Source organism: Stegostoma tigrinum, chromosome 3 (assembly GCF_030684315.1).
Source record: "Stegostoma tigrinum isolate sSteTig4 chromosome 3, sSteTig4.hap1, whole genome shotgun sequence".
Lineage (NCBI taxonomy): Eukaryota > Metazoa > Chordata > Chondrichthyes > Orectolobiformes > Stegostomatidae > Stegostoma > Stegostoma tigrinum.
In genome coordinates this window covers 41393359-41415190 of record NC_081356.1, presented here as the reverse complement: position 1 = coordinate 41415190, position 21832 = coordinate 41393359, and the positions used below count along the sequence as shown (strand labels likewise).

The 21832-nt window shown below is 41.4% G+C and overlaps 1 protein-coding gene across 1 annotated transcript in view; it reads left to right on the top strand.

Annotated features, from left to right (window-relative positions):
• Positions 1–21832, top strand: part of gldc (glycine dehydrogenase (decarboxylating)) — a 195755-nt gene that overhangs the window by 12857 nt on the left and 161066 nt on the right. The window contains exon 3 of the mRNA XM_048527590.2: positions 8648–8783. Coding sequence (XP_048383547.1) covers positions 8648–8783 — 136 coding nt within the window. The remainder of the gene's footprint in view (positions 1–8647; positions 8784–21832) is intronic.

Here is a 21832-nt window from a genome sequence, read left to right as displayed (position 1 = left end):
CACTCCACAATCTATAACCCCATTAACCCTCCGCCCCACAGACAGGCATTGAGGGGTTATAGGCCTGCTGCTGGTAATTGATTTGTTGTCTGCTTCAGGAAAGTAATGATTCCACATATTTACCCCACCTTTGGCTATAGGAATAATGGTTCCATTTCTCTTCTTCTGAAGAAGAATCATACTGGACTTGAAACATTGGACTCATGTCTCTCTCTTTTCTCTCCAGATGCTGCCAGACCTACTGGGTGTCTCCAACACTTTCTGTTTGCATTTTAGACATCCCACACGTGCGGTATTGTGCCTTTGTTTTATTATTGTTGTCATTACCTCATTTTCCTTTCTTAAATTGAAGTGCCTCAGCAATGAGACACCTCACATTTTAGGTGGAGTTCTGTGTCCTCCTTTTGAGACCTTGCATTGGAACATAGAACCATATGGCACAGGAATAAATGTTGTGCTGAAGTGGCACCAAACCAAACTAATAATTAATTTTCATTTTATTTCTTATCCTGTTTCTCCCTCTCTTCTCTTTTACTGGATCTCTCAATCTTTGTAAGAACCACTTAAACAGCATCCCTTGCAAGCTGCAAGCAGTTTTCACATTTCATTCTAACTTCTTGACAGACTCTCCTCAGTTGCTGAAAGTGTGAACAAGTACGTAGAGAACAGAATATGCCATTTAAGTGCTGTCACAGAACAGTTTGCTACAAAATGCACACCTTGAGCTTGTTACCCAAGCTGCAGAAAAATTGCACATTAAATGGGATGTAAAAATTCTTTGATATCCCGACTGTTAGGCAACTACGAATTGGCTTTCCTACTATTTACGTTAGTGTTTCTGGCACATGTGCGTGAATGAAGAGGAGGTTCATGTGGCAGTTTTGCTGAAGTATTAACTTCCTCTGGAGTATCTGCCACGGTTGAATAAGGGAAGGGAGATCAATCTGTGTGCACTACAAACCTCAGAATGGTGCAGTAATGTTGCAAGTGCTTTTAGTAAGATTGTTGAACCTTGGCCTTTGTTCAATCAGGCCACAAACTCTGTCAAATGGCGTTGTGCAACATTGATTTAGGAACAAAAACCAGATTGTTCGCCTGTGCTGAATAAGCAGCTGCTTAGTAATGTTTGTCTGCATCAGTTTTTTTTTTGTGGAAGCATTCTTCATTGGATTTAGATTTTTGAATGCATATTCTGTGCTGTATCCTTATTAATTACCAGATTAAATGATTTAAACCTCATTATCCAGTATCTGTCCCGTGTATGAAAGATGACTGCAGCCATGCTGTTCACTAAAATTGGATGGTTTGTTAAAGTAAAGAATCTTGAATGCACTTTATGTCTTAGTGAGAAAGAATAGTTTGAATTGAGAACTGTGCAGGACAGTATTGGGCATGACTAGTTGCGTGTTACACTCAACTTTAAAAATTAAAATCCACTTGCGAACTATGTCCTTATCATTACCACAGCAGCTGGATTATTTAAACATATAATAAGATAACAAGCACCAATACACTTAACATAAGTGTTAGCAAAAATCTTAGGTTAGCAATGTAGGAGATCTTGGAACTTTATAGCAGAAGTGGGAGATTAAAATACAGCAGTGCTTAGTGAGGGAATTCCAGGGCTTAAGACCCAGTTACTTGAAGGCATGGCTGCCAGTTGTGGGGTGTTTTGCATCCCACTAATCTGGGATGCAAAAGACATCAACATTGGAGGATACAGAGCCCTGTGGGATTTGCATGTCGTGAGATTTTGAGGTGTTGCCGGACATGAAATGTTGTAGAACTAAGCACACTGATGGTTGAATGGGTCTTAAGGATGAGATGGAATGGGACAGCAGAAAATTTTGATGTGCTGAAAAAGTTAGAGGAGAAGCTAAGTTCCCATTTGTGTTCCAGGATAATTGCGGCGAGCAAGGATGTCAGTGATATGTCCTGATAAGTGCTTGGTGTAGTTCAACCTGATGATTGGACAAACCATATGCTTGCCTTAAAACATTGAAGTTGTCATTTCTTGGATTTAAGATCGGGATCATGACTGGGAGAGGGTTGCACCAAAGAGAAGCATTAAAAACAAAGGTGTGGGTGTGATTGAGCAGATCAATCTCAAAAAAAAGAGTGGAGAGACAAGAGCGTGAGAGTTAGGGCATGTTTGTAGGTTTGTCGTAAGCATAACATGGGAGATCACTTGGTGCCCAACCGACTGTACCACCACCCATCCTCTGGGACATATAGAAAAAATATCTAGTGCAAGTGCATTCAGCAACCAGTTCATGCTTAGAAATTAACTCGTTTCTGTTGTTCTTCTGTAATAAGAAAATGTTACAGAGCGCAGCAAGACTTTAAGATTCTTTGGCAACTTTAGAGAGCTCACAAGCAGCTCTAAGTCAAAACCAAACTTTTGAAGTGATTTCCAGTTCTGTACCACACTAATGCTTTGAGGATAATAATATTTTTAATGATGTGTATACAGTAGAGTGAATATAGGAAAGAGCTTCAGAAGTAGGCCATTTGGCCCTTTGAGCCTCCTCTGCCATTCACCATGATCATGGCCAATTATCCAACTAAGTACTTTATTCCTGCTTTCTCCCCAAATCCTCTCACCCCTTTAACACTGAACTAAATCTAACTCCCTCTTAAAATCAAAGTGCAATCGAAGTGGGTAGAAGCCTGGAACTGGCTATTACATGAATTCATTTGTATTTTTCAGTACTTTATGTTGTTTTTACTTACAGAACCATAGCTTTTTGGTTAAGTGGAGATTTGAGCATCTGTTTCCTGTCTCCCGTCACCCCTGACAATGGTAAAGTTGAGGGGCATAATGTGACTGGAGCTGTTAAAAGGACAAGTTGGGGAATTTAATCTGGAAGGAGGTGGAAGTTCAATTTTCTGGTGTGTTCAAGTTTTGTTATCAAGGTCTCACTTTTCAGGTGGGTTTGCTTTCCTGACCAGAGCAGAGAAAACCTTTTGAACTCATTAGCATGCTATGAATGCTTGATGACATTTCCAGCAATTATACTTGCATTCGTAGGCATAAACTTGTTAGGCAATTTTGGCAATGCTGGGTGGAGGTTTTCTTGCCAGTTCCAATAGGCACAACCTTGTTCAGTAACTTGGTTCTTTAACAACCAAGGCATTCCTTTGCGCAGAAACTTTGTGGTTGGGTGAAGCTTCTGTATGTCAATCAGTTTATGAGAACTTTTAATCTGGCTTGTTCAATTCTAACACTGTAAAACTGGGCCAAGAAGCCTGCCAAAGAGAGGCAGCCACATTGGCTGATGGCAGCAATTCTAATCGGGACAGGCAAGCAGAGTTGAACTCAAAGCAGGGACTCAACAAGCCATCTTTTCCGAATATGTATTTAGCTTTTGCGTAAACTTGCATGTATTTATGTTTGTTTAAGACATCAGATGTGTGCATTCTTCTATTTGTGAAAGAGCTGATGGCATGTCCGAACTGCTGAGTGTTGTCACTCCTTTTATGTTTAAGTATGAGCCCTGGCAGATGTGTGAGAGGCAGTACCACTGTGATGCCAGTGGGGCTGCATTGGTAACTGCAATGAAATCAGGAACATTAATTACACGTGAAATGCGTGATGAAAATGTCTGGCAGCTGGTCTTGTCCATTTATTGCCAACCCTGCAGTTTGAATTTGCACTTCGAGGAGCATGAAACAATGAACAGACAGTGATATGTACCCTTGAAGATCACAGCAGATTGTATATTGTCTTGTGGCACTGAACCAGGTTCACCAGAGCTACTCGGGAGCACTGACTTTTGTAGCCACCTCTATTCAGGCTGCCTTCATCGGTCAGGTTGTTGGTGCCCTCTTCTTTAAAAAAAATTCTTCGCATTTCAGTGCTATGCTCACTGCTGCCCTCTAGTATTCAATCTGGTTCCTCTACATTGTGAGGCATTATTAGGAATTTTGATCTAAGTCCTCAATTTGGGAATCTGTAACAAGGCTGAACCGCCCTGTCTAAGTAGGAGTGTGCTGTGGTTGGCCCAAGGAACTGGAGTTAGTTCGCAATCATTTTGAAGTTGACACTGTTAGTTTTAAACAACAAAAAAGAGAAAATTAGTTTTTCAGCAAATAGGAACTCCAGAGGCTGGAGAAATCGAGATAACAAGGCGTGGAGCTGGATGAACACAGCAAGCCAAGCAGCATCTCGGGAGCAGGAAAGCTGACGTTTCGGGCCTAGATCCTTCTAGGTCTAGGCCCAAAACGTCAGCTTTGCTGCTGCTTGCCTGCTGTGTTCATCCAGCTCCAAGCCTTGTTTTCCAGTAAATCACACGTTGATCAGAATGGTCATGAAAATAAAATCCACAAAAATAACTTGTCTTGCAGCTGTTGAATGAGAATTGATGCAGATTGTGCCACCAAGGATGGTTGTTTTCAGGTTTTATCTTCGATGTAGAGTCCAGCAAATTTTTGTTTTTGTGAACGGAAGAACAGGAGAGTGGAGTAATGAAAAACTGGTACCATGACTTGAGTTCACACTTGAAGCCATCCACTCCGAAACTGTCACTGCCGCTCATCCTAGGAGGAGCAATATACCTTGATGCTAGCCCGCCTCTGTCCACTTGTTGCTGCAAAAGAAAACGTTCAGAGTTTATGGGAAGAATGGTGCAGTTTTTGCTGAGTTGCCAATGAACTGATGGCTGTGTCTGAGCTGGAAGGGCTTTAGTTTTGTATTGGGCTCTATGTTCAGTTAGTCACTCCACTTTGTGTTGAATGTATTGAAGTGTTAAATTTTCAATCTTGCAATTTCTCATTTTAGCAACATAAATCTTGTTTAGAGAGTTGTATATGTTATTTCTTGCATGTATGACGTCCTCATGCTGCGAATGTGCGAGCCAGACTCGTCGTGCGATGGCTCATGAATAATGGTGAAGAAGGTTTTAGCATATTCCATATGGTCTTGCATTTGGACCACCTGTGCTGATCATACTACAGGAAGCACTGTTTTAAAGCATCTATTACAGTTGGAATCCAAGATCGCTTCCTCTTGAGGAAATTTTAAAGGACACTTTGGGATGAGGGGGAAGTCGATCGGGGAACCAAATGACTGGTGGAGTGGTGCCTGTGACACTCTTAACAGGGTTGCTGCCAAACCTGTTAGATTGGGTTGGGTGGGTGTGCTCCCAGCACCTGTGAGAACTGGGAAGTTGAGTGTGTACTGCAAAGCCATCTGTAGTCTCCCATGTTGAAAAGTCAGTGGCCTACCACCAGCTGTGTAAGAGCAACAGCACAGGCAAACACATGCATAAAATGGGAATGACTCACAGACTCAAATGTTTAAAGCACAGAAGGAGGACATTCAGCCCACTCTGCTGATGCCAGTCAATAAACACCTGATTATACTACATCTATTTTCCAACTTTAGCCCATAATTAAGAAGCAATGACAACTCAAGTAAATATCTAAACACTGCCTAAATGTTACGAGAGTTTCTGGCTCAGCAGCCCTTTCAGATGGACAGCTCCATACACAAACTACATTTTGGTTGAAAAAAATCTCTTCTTAATTCACTTCTCAGCTTTCTGCTGCTTATCTTAAATCTAAAACCCTTACAAATTGACTCCCTTATGAATGGAAACAGTACCTTCTCATCCACTCTGTGTCCCTCATAATCTTGTGCATCTCTCTCATCAGGTCTCCTCTCAACCTTTTGCTGCTCCAAGTAAAACAACCACAGCCTATCCAATTTTTTTTCATATTTGACACCCTCTGTCCCAAACAGCATCCTGGTAAGTCTCTGCGCCCTCTCTACTGTAGTCATGTCTTTCCTATAATGTGACAAGAACTGCATACAGTAGTCCAATTATGGCTTAACCAGCAAATTATGCAGTGTATACATTGGTCAGGGATGATTTTACTTGTATTCTTTTATGAGAAGTGGGTGTCATTGGTTGGGCCAGTATTTATTGCACTTCCTTGATTGGCCAGGAGAAGGTGGTGATACAGTCCATGAGGGTTAATATACCCACCGTGCTGTTCAGATCAGTTGACTTTTATATGCAGACAGATTATTTCATTTATAAATTTTGGTTTGGAATGTTTATTTGTGGTTGCTTCTAACTTTGTTTCCAAGTGAGTGTGGTGATTGTCTGTCTGGAAGAGAAAAAATTCAACACGCCAGGCTCTGGAGGTACTGGATTGCAGTTCCTGATATGGCATTTCAGTGCATTCATCAGACAGCTAGTACAGCATGGGGCTGTCAGATTTGCCATGTGCATCCCTGTTCCATCTCTTTGGTTACTTACTGCTCGGATGTGAGGTTACCTGTTTTATAATTGCATGCTTATGTAGCATACCACAACCCGATGCTGGATGTCCACTCCAAATACGCACTGCAGTGGTCTTCTAGAATAGTCCTGGCAATGGAAGCATTATTACAATGTGCCTGTGATCTGTTTTGTGGATGTGGCTGCTATCATGCGCAAACTGTACATACGTGTGCTCTCCTGAGCCGTGAACCAGTTTCAGCAGAGTATAGCCATTTTTGCTCACCTTTGCCATTCAGCAGCTAGCCAAAGCAGATTGCTGCAGACTGAAGGGCATGAATTTACAGAATTCTTTGTGTAGTCATCTGAACAGATGAATTGGGAGCAGAAGTAGCCCATTCAGCTCCTTCAGCCTGCTCTACCATGTAATAAGATCATGGCTGATCTGTTTATTACCTCAATTTCACATTCCAGTTGATACTGAATCTTTTTCCCCCTTCTTAGTCAAGAGTAAATGCCGTAAAAGCATTCAACATGCAGTCAGATGAATTAGTAGTAGAGGTAATAAAGAACACATGCAGACAGTTAAATATTGAGGGAGTGAATCTGAGTCCCAATGTTGGGTAGAGTTGACCTGTGGCAGTGTGGTAGCAATTAGTCTGCAGGCCACAAGGAGACCTTTTTTAGTCTTTGTGAATGCACTGAAATTCAGATAGGACAGTTGTTGACTTGACACCCTAAATGGAAATGGCCTCCTGCTCAGAGTCCTTTTTTTGTTCTCCCTCCTCTTCCAGCAGCTCGTCCTGCTCTACATGACCTCTGTTCACTCTTCAAGCCATGCCTCATTACAACAGGCATACTCAACTAATGCATCTTGCAGAAGCACTGGAATCAGCAAATACTATGGCAGTACCTGCCAAACCACTCCCTATAGATTTTGACAAATTGCAACAACTAATGAGAGCACCAAGCACTTGTAGAACTGTAGCAACAGCCAGAAGAAACCAACCAGCAAACAAAATAGCTGCTCATCATTTAAAAAAAAACACATTGATAAGGATCCTTCCTGCCGTTAAACTCTTATGGAGTGAGCTATAGCACTGAATTACAAAGTGACACTGCTTGTGGCGACCTAGTGTTCTGTGATGGTGGTACCATAATCTGATTGTAGAGCATCTTTCTGGCTGCTGGTTGGTGCCATTTTGATGTTGATACGATTCACCCCACAACTGGCACTCATGCACCAAAAACATGGATGACTGAATGCCCAATTTCTCCTGGTTTGGCTTTGAAATATTTTATGGATGAATGTTGTTTCAGGAAAGCTAGATAGAGTTAGACAACATTGGAGTGGTGTTGCGACCTCTTGTGATGGATGTTGGCTAACTACTGTGCATATGTGCTGCCCCCTGTAGTGACCTTTGGCAGCAACGCACAGCTTCTGATGACATGTTCGTTTCAGGATCAACGTATTAGTTTAAACTATTGGCTTTGGGTGCAGTCTGGGCACAATTTCTCTAGAAGATGGCACACGTTTTGAGAAGTTTGTTTCCTTTGTGTTTCTCGTCAAATTTATTTGCCCGCAGCCAAATGCAAATTTTGCCAAGAACCAGCTCAGTTGGGCTGTGATTTGAAATGTTTATTTATGTTTGAGAAAATACTCCTTCATGGGTTTTAATGAAATTTTGGGTGAAACTGGGCCTAAGACAAAATGCAATAGTGCATAGGAGTATGACAGACTTGTCCCTTGAGCCCTGTACCGACTTTTATGTTCCTTAATTCTGGTTAACGAAAATCTACATGTCTTAAATGAATAATTTAAAATGAACAATTGACCTGGCAGAGTGCGACGTCCGTAGAAAAGAGCGGAAAACCTCTTCTTCTCCATGCCGACTCCCACGTCTGAATGCCCCTTAAGTGGAGGAAATATACTGTCCCTGCCTGGTCTGGCCTGTGCCTGATTCCAGTGCCCGGCAATGTGGCTGATTCTAAATTACCCCCTGAAATAGCAGGTTTAAAAAATTAACTTGAGGCCAGAAGCGAGACATGAGTTGCAGGTAAATGAATGAAAACAGTGGCCAGAGAACTGTGGAAGCCAAATTCTGAATTCATCTAAGTTATGGTGTGATAGCTAATAACTGCTGTTAGTAATATCAGTATTCAGTGTGTATTTTAAAATTGTTTAATTTATCCAATATTTTTACTTTTGGAAGTTAAATGTGAATTGAATTTATCATTGTAATGGTGGGAGGGAAGATGAGGTCTGGTTGTTTTGCTGAATAAATTATGAATATATATTACAGCATGGCTTACCAGTCTTTTGATTTTTTTTTCCTACGTTGCTACTTTTTGGTAAATTAACTTGTTTATTTAAGTGAGATTTGGTAGATGCAACTTTTGTTTTCTTTTCCCCCACTTAGGTGAAAATGAAATCCTTGCCAGTCTATACAAGATTGCAAGCAAGAATAAAATCTGGAGGTCTTACATTGGAATGGGTTATTACAACTGCTCAGTACCACAAGCAATTCTGCGCAACTTGCTGGAAAATTCAGGATGGTAATATGAAAGATTTCTAATTTCAAACATACTCCTCCCAAATAGTCTGTCAGGAGTGACTGGTTCCCAAATTAGTCAAATATATAACATGACGTGGCAGAGGTGCCCTGAGTTAAGGCTGAGACTAGAGGGTCTCGGGTTTCAAGGCTTTGTGTCGGGCAAGCTAACTGATTGCCCAGTTATAGGAAAGATAATATTAAGCTGGCGGGGGTTCAGTAGAGATTTACGAGGATATGCTGGGTATGGAAGGTTTATTTTATAGGGAGAGGCTGGATATGCTAGGACCTTTTTCACTGGGGTGCAGGAGGTTGAGAAGTGACCTGTAGAATTTTGTAAAATAATGAGAGGTATAGATAGAGTTACTGTTAGTTGTCTTTTCCCTAAAATGGGGAATTTTAAGACTAGGGGACACATGTTTAAGGTGAATGGAGAGAAATTTAAAAAGGACAAGGCAATTTTTTTTACACAGGGTGGTTTGTGTGTGGAATGGAATCCCCTGAGGAAGTATTGGCTGCAGTTACAGTTATAATGTTTAAAAGACATTCGGATAGATATGAATAGGAAAGCTTTGGAGGGATATGGGCTAGGTGCAGGCAGGTGGGACTAGTTTAGTTTGGGCTTATGTTCAACGTGGACTGGTTGGACTGAAGGGCCTGTTTCCATGCTCTATGACGCGATGATCTTATCTGTGCTGTAACTGGAATCTGCAACTCTGGGCTAGAGCTGTACCAGTTCACATTCCAAATTTTGAGAGTGAGAAGCCCTGTTTCCTGTTGTATTTATTTCTCTTGTCTTGTCTCATCTCCCAAGTATTGAGGCTTGGCCAGGACATCAGTGAAAGAGCTGTTCATGACATCCACTATTGCACTATTCCACAAGGACGTCAGAGCTGAAGGCACTTGTGCAGACAACATAGTACTTCAGAGTTCTCAGTGAGTGGATATGAAACACTCGGTCTCAGTGGCAGCAATGTATGATGGCATGAGACTGGGACCATTACCAAATGGTGCAAAAGAGCAGGTCATTTATCCAGTGAAATTTCTGCCAGAGACCTCTGGTTTTAGGCATTGGGAAAAACTACTCTGGTGTTCTCAGTTCAGATCAATGGGAAGTCCAAATATGGTTTGTTATGCATAACCAAAAGGACACTCTGTGTACTTCTAATTTTGAAGTGCAGCAGTAGCATGAATGCCTCCTATGTTCCAGTTTGTCTGAGAGATTGGGGTTAATGCCAAGAATTTGATCAAGAAAATGTGCACTAATGTGGTTGGGCATTGCTCATCATCCCAATGTATTGCATGAGTCCTTTACAGCCTGCTGTCAAAGTGCCTTCTGGAATTACTTAGTATTGCAATTTTATTGTCATTACGCTTTCATGTGAAAAAGCAAGCTGCTACAATTGCTGTGGTATTACCATTCCAGTATTGTTGAAGACTTTTTAAAGTCGGTTTATTCACCACTTCAAACTTCGTTTAAAGCGTTCGCTGAATAAACTGTCACTTGGTTCGAGGATATCAGTTCTGATTTCCCTTGCCAACTGCTTATGTAGAAATTATTATCTATGAATTTGATCTCCGTGTGTCATGCTTTACATCGATTATTTTATTCATCTCTATCACTTGACTTTGCATTGCCTTAACTTGATTCCAGTCATGTCCTCACTAATCTAATGGTTTCCTCCAACTTTCACCCAGTCGCATTGAATGCATGCTCTTTGAATGACACCATATTTAATATATGCCATTTGACATTTCACTTCTCGCTGGCTAGATCAGTATTTATTGCCCATCCTGAATAGCCCTTGAGAAAGTGGCAGTGAGTTGCCGCCTTCAACCACTATTGCCCACAGTGCTGTGAGGAAGGAAGTTTCAGGATTTGTCCCAGCAACCGTGAGACAGTGATGATATATTTCCCAGTCAGAATAGGTGTGGCTTAGAGAGGAACTCGCTGATACAGGTATGCCCATGCATCTGCTGCCCTGGCTGTTCTGGGTGTTAGTTCATGGGTTTGGCAGAAGTGGATTAGAGAATATGGAGAGACAAATAAAAACTACAACATCATTTTTGTAATTGGTGAATAATGAATGTAGAAATTCAGGTGGTGGAAAAAAGAAATTTTGTTGAAGATTTACCGTAATTTCAAGAGAATTGCAGTTTCTTGTTGAACAACAGATTTTCACAGCTTGTTCTATTTTTCATTTACATCCTTACTAATCATGGGACAAATATAGAACAAAGCAAGCATTAACTCGAGATGGGCAAGTTTTAAATAACTGGGTTTGAAGTAGCCTTTGAAGTGCTGCATTAGTCATAGTTCCCTCCTATTTGTAGACAAACTCAGACTGAATCCTTGTGACTCACATTGGGCTAATCCATCCCTAGCATTCCTTTCATTATAACCTAACCTTAGTGTTTGCAATTTAGAAATTTTTATTACTCCAATAATCAAATTATCTTTCTCAGCTGCTTTGGCTGTGTGGCTAACATTCTGATTGTCTGACTCAATGTTAACCCTGTGAATATCAGGAACATCTGATGATCTTTCAAAACCTCCCTGTGTGGCATGACTGGCATAGAGCCGGAATTTAATATCTGTATAGTTAAATAGATGGTGTGTTAACTTGGGTGTAAAGAATTTCCAAGAATGGGGCACTGTAAGGTTCAAAGCTAATTTTGCATTCTTCGGCTACTGGATACAAACTTTGCTCACTTTGCTGTCTCACTCAATCATTCTCGCACTCTCCCTGTCACCCTGTCTTTGCCCCCCCCCAATCTCGTGTGCGGCTTCTCACTCTTCCCCCCCCCCCCCCCCCCCCCCCCCCCCCCGCCTCACGTGTGTTCTTGAGTCCATACAGTTGAGTATTTCATGTGTTGATACATGTTAGTAAAATATGGATAAGGAATGCACTGTCTTATCATTTCTACTTATTGAGTGGAATTTTCCCTAACTTGAAGACAAGGAGCATAGAAATCAGTGGAGCGTTGCCTGAACCCTACAAAGCCCTGACAATGTTTGTAACATTACCGGTTTCTTGGCAAAGTCACAAATGATATCTGTGTCTGATAAAATTCTCTCCTCAATCTGGCTGCAATCTTTGAGTCAGCTGACCACACCATTCTCATCCAACACTTCACCATTGCTGTCCAGCTGGGTGGGACTGCTGTCATCCATTTCCAGTCTTATCCATCCAGCCATAGTCAAAGAGTCACTAACAATGGCTTTTCTCTCTGTGAATGCACCAATTCCTTTAGTATTCACTCAGAACCATTCTTCTCCATCCACTGTTCTCATCTACATACTGTCCCTTAGTAACATTGTCCGAAATCTGTGTTAGCTCGTGTGTACACTTAGATCGACCTCAAGATAATCTCATTCAACCTCTCCACTGTTGCTCAACTCAGACTGCTTGTCATTTAACCATGACTGGATGAGCAGAAACTTCCTCCATGTAAATAATGGGATGACTGACACTATCATTTTTCAATCGTGTATCCAAAACTCTGTTCGATAGCAAAAGGCTCCCAGTGGACAGCCTGAGATTACGCAGTCTGTTCACAGCCTCAGTGCCACATATATTTCAAAGGTGAGCTTCCAATTTCATATTCGTGCCTTCGCTAAGACTGCCTTTTCTTTCTTTTGTGAAATGGCCTGTATATCCGCTTACCTGCAGCTGAAACATTCAATAATTTTTCATTACCTCTAGACCTGACTATGTCAATCTTCCAACTTCTGCCCTATGTGATAAACTCTGCTATCCCAGTTTTCACTTAGGACCAGTTCCCCTATTATCCCCACTTCCCACTGTGCCATGATGGATCCCAGACAATTAATGTCTTCATTTTAAATTCACTTTCATCTTCCTATTTTCAAATCTCCCTATGGCCTGGCTTCCCCCATCTCTATCTTCTCTAATTCCACAACCATCCAAGTTACGGCACACCACTAATTCTAGCCACTTGAGCATTCTTGAATTTAACCACTCCCACCATTGATAGCTATGCCTTCAGATGCCTGCGTCCTAAGCCTGGAATATCCTTGCTACGTGTCTCCACCTCATTAAAACACGTATTAAAATCTATCTCTGACTAACTTTTTACCATCTGCTTATGGGGTTCATTGTCTTTTTTTAATAATGCTGCTATGAGGTGCCTTCGTAAGTTCTTTTTATTGTTAAGGTGTTATCCAATCATAACTTAGCGTTGCACCCTTGTCACAACCCAATTGCAGATGACCTAGAACCTGTGGTCTGCTTCTTTTTGTTTTACTTTGCCACCCAGTTGAAGATGAAGCATGTAATGTTTGTATTTTACAGTTGTAATGGCAGCAAAATCATTAGTGTTCAGCTCAGTTGCTTTGTAAAATTTAACAACAACCTCAGGCATCTCAGTGAAGAAACCTAGGAACTGCCTTCTGTGATTTCATGGACTGGATTTTGTCAAACCGATGGGGGAAGACAAAGGCAGGTGGGACCATATTCTAAGATCTGCATCATGTTGGATTTCTCTGAATCAGGGATAAGGTTGGGTTCCTGAGCATACAAGTGCCAGTCCTTTCGGCTTCTCTGCAAGGGTGGTGATTTCAGCCCCATCACATTATTGACTCAGACCTTACTACTTCATGCCAGTGTGGAATTGTTCTGAATCATCGGAGAAGCCTGTTTTGCTGTTGGGAAACTTTTGACTTGTACGTTTAATAGGTATATAAACAGAAAATGCTGGAGAAACTCAGCAGGTCTGACAGCATCAGTGCAGAGAGGAATAGAGTTAATGTTTTGAGTCTAAGATGACTTCTGAAGAAGAATCATATCAGACTCAAAATATTAACCATGTTTCTTTTTCCACAGATGCTGCCAGACCTGCTGTTTCTCCAAGATGGTGTTTTTATTTTAGATTTTCAGCATCTGCAGTATTTTGCTTTATTTAAGCTGAGTATGTGTTACTAACCTCCCATAATGTATCATTCAGCAATATGGTGAGTATGCTTTTAATGCAGTAATTGATCTGGTTTTGTTTAAATAAGTTACTATGCAACTTAACAGCATTGTGAAGGTGGAGGAGCATTCAGATGGATTAGATTAATTTCAGCCAATAGATAAGTTGCTCTTCAATGTTGAACAGCATTGATTTCTACCGTGCCTGTTGTATACCATGCTTTGATCTCTTCACTTGCATGAGGCCATCCGTTAGCCTTAGAAGCAGCACAACATATGGCCATCTGGCCCACTGCTTCAAAGGTTTTAATAGATTTAGATCTGAATGCTTTGACATTGTTTAGTGAAATGCTTTGACCTCCGAAGCTGATGGATTCAGCATGGCATAGGTTATTTAAACTGCTGCCAAGACTGCTATGAATTTTGACAGTTTTATGAGCATTTCAAAGATGTCTCCATGATGTAGCGGGGTTCTTGAGCTCGGCCCATTGTGCATGATGGTGAGTGGGAACAGAGATATGGGGAGAAGTCAGTACGGAAGGATGGGAGAAGGATGCGGGATGTAGGGTAGTTGTCGTAATGAGTGATTGTTGAGAGCTAGGATAATTAAAACGTGTTCCTGCTTTGCTGTCTGAGAACTGTTCAGTCTGATTGGATGCTTAGTCTGCTAAGTGCCTTCACAGGAAATGACATCACCAACCCAAGGAAACCTAAACAGATAAATAGAAAGTGGGACATAACACCAGCGCTTCGTCGGAGGCTCACTGATGATGTTACCTAGAATGGTGACGAAACGTCTGAAAACTAACCTTCCAGCTCAGCGAGCAAACTTGCATCCAGAACCTCAACCTGAGCTACAAATCTTCCCAAAACTCGCTGCCTTCACAGTTTGGGGGCACCAGAGATCCCTTATAGTGCGACCAGAATGATCTCTAGTAAGTAAGATAAATGTCCACTAACTTTCTTCAAGATTAGCAGCAAATGTCATCTCTTCACTCCTGAACTTCAAATATATTTTAGTCACTGCAGATCACTGTAGTAACCTCCTGCAATATAATTTTTCACATTTGTTGTTTTCTTAGTCTATTTTGTTAAACAAGTTTCTAGCAAATTTCACAGAAGATCAGATAATGAATAGTACTAAAGTTGAGGACTTAAATTGGTTTTCACACATATACTTAGCTTGATTTGCTGTTAAAATTTAGATTAGCACCTTGCTCGTGCGGATTGAGGGGAGTGAGGAGAGGAAATGGTATACCTTCATCACTCGACAGTTTGATGTCGAGGTGCCGGTGATGGACTGAGTTAGAGAAGGTCAAAAATCACACCTGATGAAGGAGCAATGCTCCTAAAGCTAGTGTTTTCAGATAAACTTGTTGGATTATAACCTGGTGTCATGTGATTTTTGACCATTGCACAGTTTGTTTACACCCGAAACGTTGACTGCTCCTTTCCTCCAAATGCTGCCTGGCTTGCTGTGTTCTTCTAGCCTTATTTGTCTGCCTTGAATTCCAGTGTCTACAGTTTTTTTTTCTCTAACCAAGATTTATCAAGTAAGACTAGTTTCTGTATTATTTTGAAATCAGATGGCTGTGAGGTGATTTAATGGCGATCTTTGAAGTGATAAGAGTTTTAATAGAGTTGATGTATAGAGAATCAGTAAATGTGGCACTGGAAAAGCACAGCATCCAAGGAGAAGGAACATTGAGGTTTCAGGCTGAAACCCATTGTCAGGACTGTGGTGGGAATGTTCCCTCATTAAGGAAGGGAATAGCTAGAATTGTATAAAACCATGACCAAAACACACACAAATTCCAGTAGGGTGCTGAGAGGGGAGAAAAAACTTGTTTGCCCAGAAAGTGGTGTGAATTGTCAGCAGATTCCAAGTTTGAGTGAATGAAATTATTGCACACACTTTTTTTCTTTTGTGCAAAGAGTTAATGAACTTCCTCAGTCTTTCCATCACACACCCACTGTTACTGGTACTTACTGTTTATATGAGCTCAGGCAAGTAGCAGCCATCTCCTGTTTCTTAGCCTGAAATAAATTATGCAACTTGACAATGTCATTAACCAGTCAATACCAGATTCCCCCCCTTTTTTTCTTCTTTTTTCTCTTCTCTTTTCTAACTAATGAAAACCACCTTTCCAAAACTAATCAAAGATTTATTTTCTTGTGTGTATCGCATGTTATAAAACAAAGGTTTAAGGGATTCCTTGTTCCCCATGCTTTGACACAATCTTTCTCCATATGCCAATTGGATACATAATCAGTTTAATGGCAGGAGACAGTAATGGTTGAGGGTTGTTTTTTGGACCGGAGCCCTGTCACCAGCAGTGTTCCATGGATCAGTTCTGGGTCCATTGTCATTTATATAAATGATTTGGATGAAAATATAGAAGGCATAGTTGGTAAGTTTGTGGACGACACCAAAATTAGTGGCATTGTCAACAGTGAAGGAGGTTTTCGAAGATTACGGGGGGGCGCGGGAGGGGGCTTGATCAAATAGGTCAATGGGCTAAGAAATGGCAGAAAAAGTTCAGCTGGGATGAATGAGAGGTATTGCATTTTAGAACAACAAACAAGGGTAGGGCTTATGCAATTAATGCTAGGACCTTGGCTAGTGTAGTACTGAGGGGACCTGGGGGTGCAAGTATATAATTCTTTGAGTCGCATTGGCTTAAAAAAAGTGTGTTTGGCATGCTTGCCTTCCTTGCTCAGTCCTTTTGAGTATAGGAGTTGGGAAGTCATGTTGAAGTTGTACAGGACATTGGTGAGGCTTCTTCTGGAATACTGTGTCCAGTTCTGGTCACCCAGTTATAGGAAAGAGTATAGGCAGTTGAGAGGCAACCTTATAGAAGTTTATAAAAATAACGAGAAGTATGAATAGAGGTAGTGGTAGTTGTCTTTTCCCAGGGATGGAGGATTGCAAGAGAAAAGGGTGCATTTTTAGGGTGAGGTGAGGGAAATTTAGAAAAGACATTAAGGCTGTAACTTTTACGGAGTGGTTTACATGTGGAATGAACTTTTGAGGATGTGGTAGTTATGGGTACAATTACAATGTTTAAAAGATACTCTTGACACATAATGAATAGGAAAGATTTGGAGGGATATGGCCAGGAACAGGCAGTTAGAACTAGTTTAGCTTAGGATGATGTTCGGTATGGACTTCTTGGACTGAAGGGTCTGTTTCTGTGCTGTATGACTCTATGTAGAAATAATGGCAAAACAGTCGAAGAAAACAATTATCCTTATTTGTACAGAGCAGCATTCTATATATTTCATGTAATTTTTTCATGTTTTCAGCATAGGACATCACAGTTGGAGGACATTTAATAATTTCTTTGGGCAAGCATTTCTCATTGTAAAACATGTTGACAATTGGTTACTTTTGTCAACCTATCTTGGCCATCTCTTCTTGCAACTTTTTTTTTTAAACGGTCAAAGTCAATCCTTAACCTTTTCTCTGTGACAGCTTTTGTTGAATTGACATTCTCAACGGAACAGTCATACATATAACATTCAAAGGGTCACACTTCCTGAAGTTGCTTCTCCTATTCTAAAAGAAACTTTATACTAGACAAGTACACCCCATATCTATAGCTTCTATCAGTGGCAGTACTTCCGCAGCCATGTTGCTTTTAACTGGTGTCCCAAGCCAGCGGACAACATTTGGTTGTTCTTTTCTACCGAGAAGTTGTTACGACAGGGGAATGGCTGAACCCCTCTGAACATTAAACTAAAATACAAGCTCCAATCTGTTATGATGGGAGTCAGGGTTTACCTCTAATAATTATCACAAAACATCCAGAAATGTTTATCTTTCACCTTGTAATCTATTACAAGAGTGATTAAAAGAAAGAAAATCTGATCTCCAAGTTAACATAACTAGAAACAAATAATCTACTCAACCCAACAATGAACAAATTAACAAAATTACTAACAAACTGAACAATTCTTCCCTTATGCTAACTGCTCCCTAACTAAACTAAATTCTACTGAAATGCTGTTTAAATAAAGGCAAGTCCCACTAACATAAACCCAATTAATAAGCAGTAATTGAGATCTTAATCTCTGAGTCCACACACTGACTTCTGGAAAATTTTGCTGCCTTTGGTCTCTTAACAAATACCTTGCTTCCACTAATTCTGCCATCAGGAAAGTTTTATTTCAATAATTTCTTCTATGAGGACCCTTGAGCTCAGATTCTGTGGTACCTTTGATTAATTAGGTGGACTTTCTCTGAGAGCTCAATGGTGCTAACTCTGGTAGTTGGCTGTCCCTGATTTTCCACATGCCCTCATCTTTTATACTTGTTATGACATAACCAAATTCTTATTATTGGTCTCAGGTTGTCAACACCATAAGATTTAAATTCAGTTGTGTGTCTAGGTGCTTCGCTTAAATTAATTGGCCAAATTCAAACTTGTCTTGGAAAAAATATGCTACTTGGCTTTTCTATACAAGATGTTCCATTCAGACACTCTGCACCTGCATTTGTCAACTTCCAAGCACAGATAAAGCACAAGCTCTTAAAGGGTCCATGGCACTTTTTTCCCCTCCCATCATTTTTACCAACAGGTCTAACTTGGTGCCTTCCAATTCATGAATACTCCACCCAGCTTCATAACAAAGTGATAAACCCCACTGCACTGGAAAGTCCATCCAGAAAATTGCCATGTGAAACATCACTGAAAATGACTAAATTCATATCTTCTGGATCATCTAAGACTGAAAACCTAAGTGTCTATTTCTCTGTGTTTAATTCTTTGTTGTTTAAATTTGCTTTCAGAAGCTCCTCAACTGTAGCATGTTTTACCATTATACTCATTTCCAGTAGGTCGTGAGTTGCCCAACTTGTGTGTACAACTAGTTCAACTGACTGAAAATATTTCATTTGGTTAGTTTGTATCTTGGATGCAGGATCTTCTTTCTGTAAGGACCTGGTGCTATTTACTGGAGTGTAATTGATATATGCCCTAAGGGGAATTGTTGAGCCAAGGTCCTTTCTGATTTAAAAACAAGCGAAAGAACTGTGGATGCCAAAAATCAGGAACAAAAACAGAAGTTTCTGGAAAAGCTCAGCAGGTCTGCAGCACCAGTGAAGAAAAAAAACTGAATTAATACTTTCGGTCTGGTGACCCGTCCTCAGTCTCCCCTCCCTCAGATCCCCTGACACATGGCTACACTTGTATGCCCTCTGTGTTACCTATTCACTAACTTGGGACTACTCACAACATCTTCCCTGACTAGAACTTGCACTGACAGATTTCCCACCCACTGCCATCACACTTGATCCCGCCTTCTGCTCATTAAAGGATAAAATAGCCCACAGTTGAGTCAAAATGCTTAAGACAGGTGGTGGGTTACCAGCATTTGGCTCCTCACCTCTCAAGAGGAGAGCATCTTGATGTTGGCTATGAATATAGGGACTACCAGCAGAGAGTAAGCAGGAAGCTCCATGTTCCAGAAACCAGCAAAAATCATTGTTCTTTGTCATGCTACTCTTCCATTACCGTCATTGTGCATTTAATGTTAAGAGGGTATCCCTCAACATATGCCCTCCTTCACCTCTGAAGAAGTGAGCATGATCCCTCCGAGAAAGGTTGCCTCTTGTGTCTTCCACCCGCTCAGATACTGACACTTTGTTGGGACACTTATGCACCCCCAACTACTTCAAGTCCAAAGTTATCAATCCACCAGACTTCTGCCAGAACCCTTTTATTATCCAGGATATTTCACAGTACATTAGCTTCTACAAATTTTGAATAGAGTTGAGTTGGTTGTGTTTGTAGCAAGTTTTCATTTAATGGTTGGGACACAATAGTTGCTGTAACTTTTTTGCTTTGAACTAAACATTTGCAGAAATTACGTAAATGGTAATACTTCACAAATGTGTCTTCACTGCCCTGTCTGTGAATGGTCTAGCAGATGTGTTCCGGGGAATGTAAGCCCTCCAAACAGATTTTTGTTGCATTATTTAGTTATGCGTCCTTCATTATACATTTAACCCAATGGGAATATATAGTCTCTTTAATATCTCTAGTACAGCTTTCCCAAGTCTTAGATCTCAATGAGGTAGTATACTGAAAATCCTTCTGCTATTTATAGAGTGATCCTAAAAATTAAGGATTATATAGAAGTACACAGAATTCCCCAATTTAGTCATCATTTGGACCCAGGTTGACAGAGCGTGGGCCAGGTTTCTGTTAGTAACAGGGATGACTATTATGAATAGACTCTAGCTACAGGTTAATAGTTGAGACAGTGACTAGTTAAAGTCTAACCTCTTCCCCCCCCCCCGCCCCCCACCACCACCTTTATATTACTCCCCGTACAAATATGCAGTAGGTTCTGATATAACATAGTTCCATTCTCGTGTGATCTTTCGTTATAAGAAAATAACACAATAGTTGCGCCATTAAAACTTATGATGTTGGAATCATGTTATAGCCAATTCAGGGAAGGAAAGTTTGCATTTTACAAATAGTGATCTAAATTCTTCGGTCGCATTAAAGTCAATTTGAATTGAAGCAACAAGTATACTGAGTGTATTCTTAGACACAGACACATTCGAAGAAAGGCATGGTGTCATGGCAGATGAGGGGTTTGTTGAGCTGATGCTTTTGCATTTTATGACCAGCTGCTTGTCAATCTCCTTTCAGGTACTTCCTCTTGCTTGCAGCAACCACAGCACAACTGTTGAACAAATTATAAAGTGTCTAACTTACAGTTAAATGCTACAGCTTACAGCAACTGATTGAGGAATGGGGGCAAATAAACTGGCTTTCTTCTGCCTTGAAGTGCTTTTTACTGCAGAGAGGACAGCACATGCTTGTCTGTAGAACCAATAGCTTCTGGCTAAAAATACCCACAAACTGTTCATCCATGTAGAAGCCAATTACATAGCTGCTGGCAGGCAGAAGGCCTTTGTCATCAACAAATGGTTGCCTCTTTACTGATTTGGCCAGCGACAAGTAGCTGATTAATCTGCCTTCGTACCCTCCTCCTGCCTCCAGCTTATCTGCAGTGACTTGTCCCCACTGCTTGAAAAGGCAATCAGGTAACTTTCTTTGAAAAAAATGCAGTAATCCTTTCCACAGATAACAAAAGTGTGGAGCTGGATGAACACAGCAGGCCAAGCAGCATCTCAGGAGCACAAAAGCTGATGTTTTGGGCCTAGACCCTTTATCGGAGAGGGGGATGGGGAAAGGGAACTGGAATCAATAGGGAGAGAGGGGGAGGCAGACCGCAGATGGAGAGAAAACAAGGTAGGTAGAGAGGAGAGTATAGGTGAGGAGGTAGGGAGGGGATAGGTCAGTCCAGGGAAGATGGGCAGGTCAAGGAGGCAGGATGAGGTGGTAGGTAGAAAATGGAGGTGTGGCTTGAGGTGGGAGGAAGGAAGGGGTGAGAGGAAGAACAGGTTACGGAAGCAGAAACAGGTTGGGCTGGTTTTGTGATGCATTGGGGGGAGGGGACGAGCTGGGCTGGTTTTGTGATGAAGTGGGGGAAGGGGAGATTTTGAAGCTTGTGAAGCCCACATTGATACCATTGGGCTGCAGGGTTCCCAAGCGGAATATGAGTTGCTGTTCCTGCAACCTTCAGGTGGCATCATTGTGGCACTGCAGGAAGCCCATGATGGACATGTCATCTGAGGAATGGGAGGGGGAGTTGAAATGGTTTGCGACTGGGAGGTGCAGTTGTTTGTTGCGAACCGAGCGGAGGTGTTCTGCAAAGTGGTCCCCAAGCCGCCGCTTGGTTTCCCCAATGTAGAGGAAGCCACACCGGGCGCAATGGATACAATATACCACATTGGCAGATGTGCAGGTGAACATCTGCTTGATATGGAAGGACATCTTGGGGCCTGGGATAGGGGTGACGGAGGCGGTTTGGGGGCAAGTGTAGCACTTCCTGTGGTTGCAGGGGAAGGTGCCAGGTGTGGTGGGGTTGGAGGGGAGTGTGGAGCGGACAAGGGAGTCGCGGATACAGTGGTCTCTCCTGAAAGCAGACAAGGGTGAGGATGGAAAAATGTGTTGGGTGGTGGGGTCGGATTGTAGATGGCAGAAGTGTCGGAGGATGATACGTTGTATCCTGAGGTTGGTGGGGTGGTATGTGAGAA